We start from the raw sequence: 4860 nt of genomic DNA, 5'->3' as shown, positions 1-4860 counted from the left end.
ACACCAAACGCCACCAACACACACACACACACACCCCAACACACGTGTGTGTGTGTGTGTGTGTGTGTGTGTGTGTGTGTGTGTGTGTGTGTGTAGATATAGATATAGATATAGATATAGATATAGATATAGATGTATATCATTTCACTCTCTCAGTCTATCTATCTATCTATCTATCTATCTATCTATCTATCTATCTATCTATCTATCTGTCTATCTATATATCTATATATCTATCACCCGTGAGCAGACTTCCACAATCCCCGCCCCCTTCGGCTGCTCCTCCCGGCCCAGATCGCAGGCCGATCCGCGGCTGGGCTGGCTCTCCTCCTCCCGAAGGCGAAGAAGAGCGCTGTCCAAGGCTGGAGTAAATCGTCCCGCCCGGAGGAAGATGCTTCGAGAGATAACGGAGGGGAAGCCATCGGCGTGCGTCCCTCGGTGCAAACCAGGATCCGCGTGACCCTTCCCCTTCGCTGGTTCCCGCAGGACCGGTCGGTCTTGGCGGGTAATTTATGCGCCGGCCACCAGAGGTCAGGGCAGGTCAGGCGCGAAATTCAAATCCGGCTTGTGGGCGGGGATGACCGGGGCTCCGTAGCCTACTTGTGAGCTAATTTTCAATTTACATTCTCATTAGTATGCAAGGGCCAAACGCTTGCTCCCAGGGTACTCACAGGTTGATAGGAATCTGAATTATGTTATCAGAACACTATCCGAGATTAAACGTAAAGTGATTTATGATAACGTGTGAATTATAACGAGGTTGGGGCCCGTGTCTCGCCCCTCCCTCTATCATCCTTCGCGGGCATCCTACCCATCCGCGGCGTGCCCGAGGAAGCGCCGACGGGAGGCAGCATTTACATTCAAGATGTCGCCCATCACGCGGCGGCGGCGGCGGGCCAAGGGCACAGCCTCGCCTCCGGACCCATCTTGCACGCTCGTTCGTCGGCGTCCAATCGATATACAGTTCCCAGACAATGCCCGTGATTTGTTGGCGTCTTTAAGGCGGGAAGCCGTTTGGGTCTCCGGGCCGTCGGTGCAGCGCCCCCGCCTGCGCCGCCCGCTCGCGCCCTGCCCCGCTGCCCGCTCGCTTCTCTTCTTTTCCTTCCTTCCCTTTCTTTCCTTGTAGCTGTATTGATTGGTGAATAGGCAAAAAAGATGATATTTAGCCATATGCTATATATACACACACACTAACACACTAACTCACATATGAATATATATATAATATCTATATATATATATATATATATATAATATTAATTATATATTTAGTATATATATATATATATATATAGTGTGTGTGTGTGTTGTGTGTGTGTGTGTGTGTGTGTGTGTGTGTGTGTTGTGTTGTGTGGTGTTGTGTGTGGTGTGTGTGGTGGGGTGTGGTGGGTGTGTGTGGTGTGTGTGTGGGTGTTGTGTGTTTGTGTGTGTGTGTGTGTGGTGTATGTGTGTGTGTGGGTGTGTTTGTGTGTGTGTTTGTGTTTGGGTGGTGTGTGTGTGTGTGTGGGGGGGGGGGTGGGTGTGGGGTGTGTGGGTGTGTGTGTGTGTATGTGTGTGTGAGTTGGTGTGTGTGTGTGTGAGTTTCTTTAGACATCTAGAAACAGTTTTGAATGAGAACGAATAACGGTGCAAGAATTTTATATCTTTCGCCTCTGTACAGTATTATTATTATTATTATTATTATTATTATTATTATTATTATTATTATTATTATTATTATTATTATTATTATTATTATTATTAATGTAATTATTATGATTATTACGATTATGATTATTATTATTATTATTATTATTAGTAGTAGTAGTAGTAGTAGTATAATTACTATTTTGTTGTTGTTGTTGTTATTATTATTATTTTTATTATTATTATTATTATCATTATTATTATTATTATCATTATTTATTGTTGTTGTTGTTATTACTGTTATTATGATAATAATAATAATTATTATTATTATTATTATTATTCTTCTTCTTATTATTATTATTAGTATTATCATTATTATCTATCATCTCATTATCATTATCATTATCATCTCAATTATCTTATCATTATCATCATCATCATCATCATCATCATCATCATCCATCATCCTCATCATCATCATCATCATCATCATCTCATCATCACATCATCTCATCATCATCATCATTTTTATTATTGCTATTACTATTATTATTATTATTATTATTATTATTATTATTATTATCATTATTATCATTGTTATTATTATTATTATCATCGTCATCATCATATCTTCATTATTATTGTTATCATTATTATTATTATCATTATTTTGCTATTATTATTGTTGTTATATATTTTTTTAATATCATTATCGTTATTATTAGTATCATCATTGTTATAAGTAGTAGTAGTAGTAGTAGTAGTAGTAGTAATATCATTATTATTATTGTCATTACTATTATTATTATAATTATTATTATCATCATCATCGTTAACATATACTCGGCCGCCCAGTAACCGCGTTCCTTCTGTCGTCCCTTCAGCGTGGCCGAGAGAGACACCATCCTGCCCCTCTCTATGTGGCGCCTACAGGAGGACCAGACGAGGAACGTGTCCATAAACATCTCGGTGGCAGAGGGATCGCACCTTGACCCCTTCGCCCTCGAGCTGGAGGAGGGGGTCGAGTTATTCTCGAGGCCTGACGTCGACGCGCAGAACGGCGGGTGGATTGCGCAAGTGAGTTTGGGTCTGGGTGTGTACTTCTGTAAGTGTGTGTGTGTGTGTGTGTGTTTGTGTACTTCTGTAAGAGTGTGTGTGTGTGTGTGTGTTTGTGTACTTCTGTAAGTGTGTTTGTGTGTATGTGTGTGTGTGTGTGTGTGTGTGTGTGTTGTGTGTGTGTGTGTGTGTGTGTGCCCGCGTGTGTGTTTAAGTAAGCTTTTGTCTGTGTGTTTTTCATTGAGTATATTTCCTATCTGTATTTATTCGTAACTTGTGCAAAAAATGTACAGTTAAATCATATATACTAACGGCACTTATAAAGGCCTCTTTACAAAAAATATTGTAACGCCACCTTAGCATACTAGAATAGGCAATATATCCCCCAATTTGATAACAAAAATATTTCTCATTAATTCAACTGTTCCATTAAATCAAAAATATTAGCCCAAAATTACCGGTGCATTTGACAACGAACCTGAAAAGAAAAAAATTAAAATGGTGAAATAATAATACTCATAATATCCATAAGTAAATATTACGCATGTCCCTCACCATCTGTATGCGGAGCGAGAATAGTGACAGAACATAAATGCAGTGTAGATATTAGGAATTCATTATTGCAATGTTGCAATGAGTGCGTTCCTGGATATGTTATTTATACTGCTGCACTGCTGGTCAATATGAATATTTACACTGCTTGCAATAAGCGTGATTTTATAGCTCATGATTATTGTTATCAAAATATAAAAAACACATTTTCTAGACACAAAGACGAAATTACATCTGCAATATGAGCTTTCAGACTTAAAGCTCACGTTATTATTATCTCATCTATGCAAGTTTTTATTGTTGCTGATACTTATATCATTATTGTTGTGGTGATTATCATTTTTTTATAGTACCATCGTTGTTTTTTTGCAATTTTGTTCATCCATATCGTTGTTTTAGTGAGTATTGTTGTTGCATTCATCATCAATAATAATGGTATGATAATGGTAATAATGATGATAGCAGTAATTATAGAAATGACATGGAAAATTAAGCAATAAATAATGATGATAATGACAATAATAATAATAATGATGATAATAACAATGATAATAATAATAATAAAAAAAAAAAAAATAATAATAATAATAAATAATATGATAATATGATAATATAATAATGATAATAATAATATAATAATGATAATAATAATAATGATAATAATAATAATAATAATAATAATAATAAGAAGAATAATATCATTATTATATTATTATTATTATTATTATTATTATTCATTCTTATTATTATTAAATTATTATTACTATTATTATTTCATTGTTGATTTATTATACGAGATCATATAATGATCATAATAATAATAATAATAATACGATAATGACAATAATAATACATAATAGTAATGATAATAATACACAACAGTAATGATAATTATGATTCTTAGAATAATGATAATATTTAATAATAAAACAATAATAATAATAATGATAATGATTAGAATGAAAAAAAAATGAATAGTAATAAAGACGGTAATAGTGATATGGTCATAGAAAATAAGGGTAATAGTAATCACAATAATGATAGCATGATAATTATAGTTATAATAATAATGAGGAGGAAGATGATGGTGATGATAATAATGATAATGATGATAGCAATTATAATAGCAGTGATAAGAAAAGTGATAATGATAAAGATAGTGATAATGATAAATATAGTGATGATAATGATAATGACAAATACTGATAATATTAATGATAATAATAATAATAAGGATAGTTTAGTAATACTACTAATAGTATATGATGAAGACAGTAGTAGCAGTAACAAGTAAGAAAACAACAACAATAACAACAAAGAAAACATCGTTAGCAACAAACCCTTCAAAAAATAAGACTGTAACCTTTTTTCTCTCTCTCTTTCTAGTTCCTTCTTTCTCTCGTTTTTTTCCAGTTCCTATGTAGCTGGAGACGTCCCGGCCGCTACCGCCCCAGGGTAAGAGTGAGCAACCCCCTTGGGAGCGAGACGGTCTCACTGCACACATCCATCCTCGTTCAGAGCATCCCACGGAAGGTGAGTTGCAACGTTGCAGAGGGGAGGATATATTCTCCCTTGGTCTTGGAGGTTGAGGGGTGATGGAAGGGGAGGTGTGGTGTGGGTGTG

General features: G+C 35.6%; 1 protein-coding gene across 1 annotated transcript in view; it reads left to right on the top strand.

The window, feature by feature from the left end:
* The first annotated feature begins 865 nt into the window (after positions 1-865).
* The window catches only part of LOC119584670, an 83335-nt gene continuing 79340 nt past the window's right edge, over positions 866-4860 (top strand). The window contains exons 1-3 of the mRNA XM_037933344.1: positions 866-987; positions 2514-2706; positions 4651-4770. Coding sequence (XP_037789272.1) covers positions 866-987; positions 2514-2706; positions 4651-4770 — 435 coding nt within the window. The remainder of the gene's footprint in view (positions 988-2513; positions 2707-4650; positions 4771-4860) is intronic.

The sequence above is a fragment of the Penaeus monodon genome, chromosome 18 (assembly GCF_015228065.2).
Source record: "Penaeus monodon isolate SGIC_2016 chromosome 18, NSTDA_Pmon_1, whole genome shotgun sequence".
Lineage (NCBI taxonomy): Eukaryota > Metazoa > Arthropoda > Malacostraca > Decapoda > Penaeidae > Penaeus > Penaeus monodon.
The sequence above is the reverse complement of the archived record's forward strand: the minus strand, read 5'-3'. Positions and strand labels throughout refer to the sequence as shown.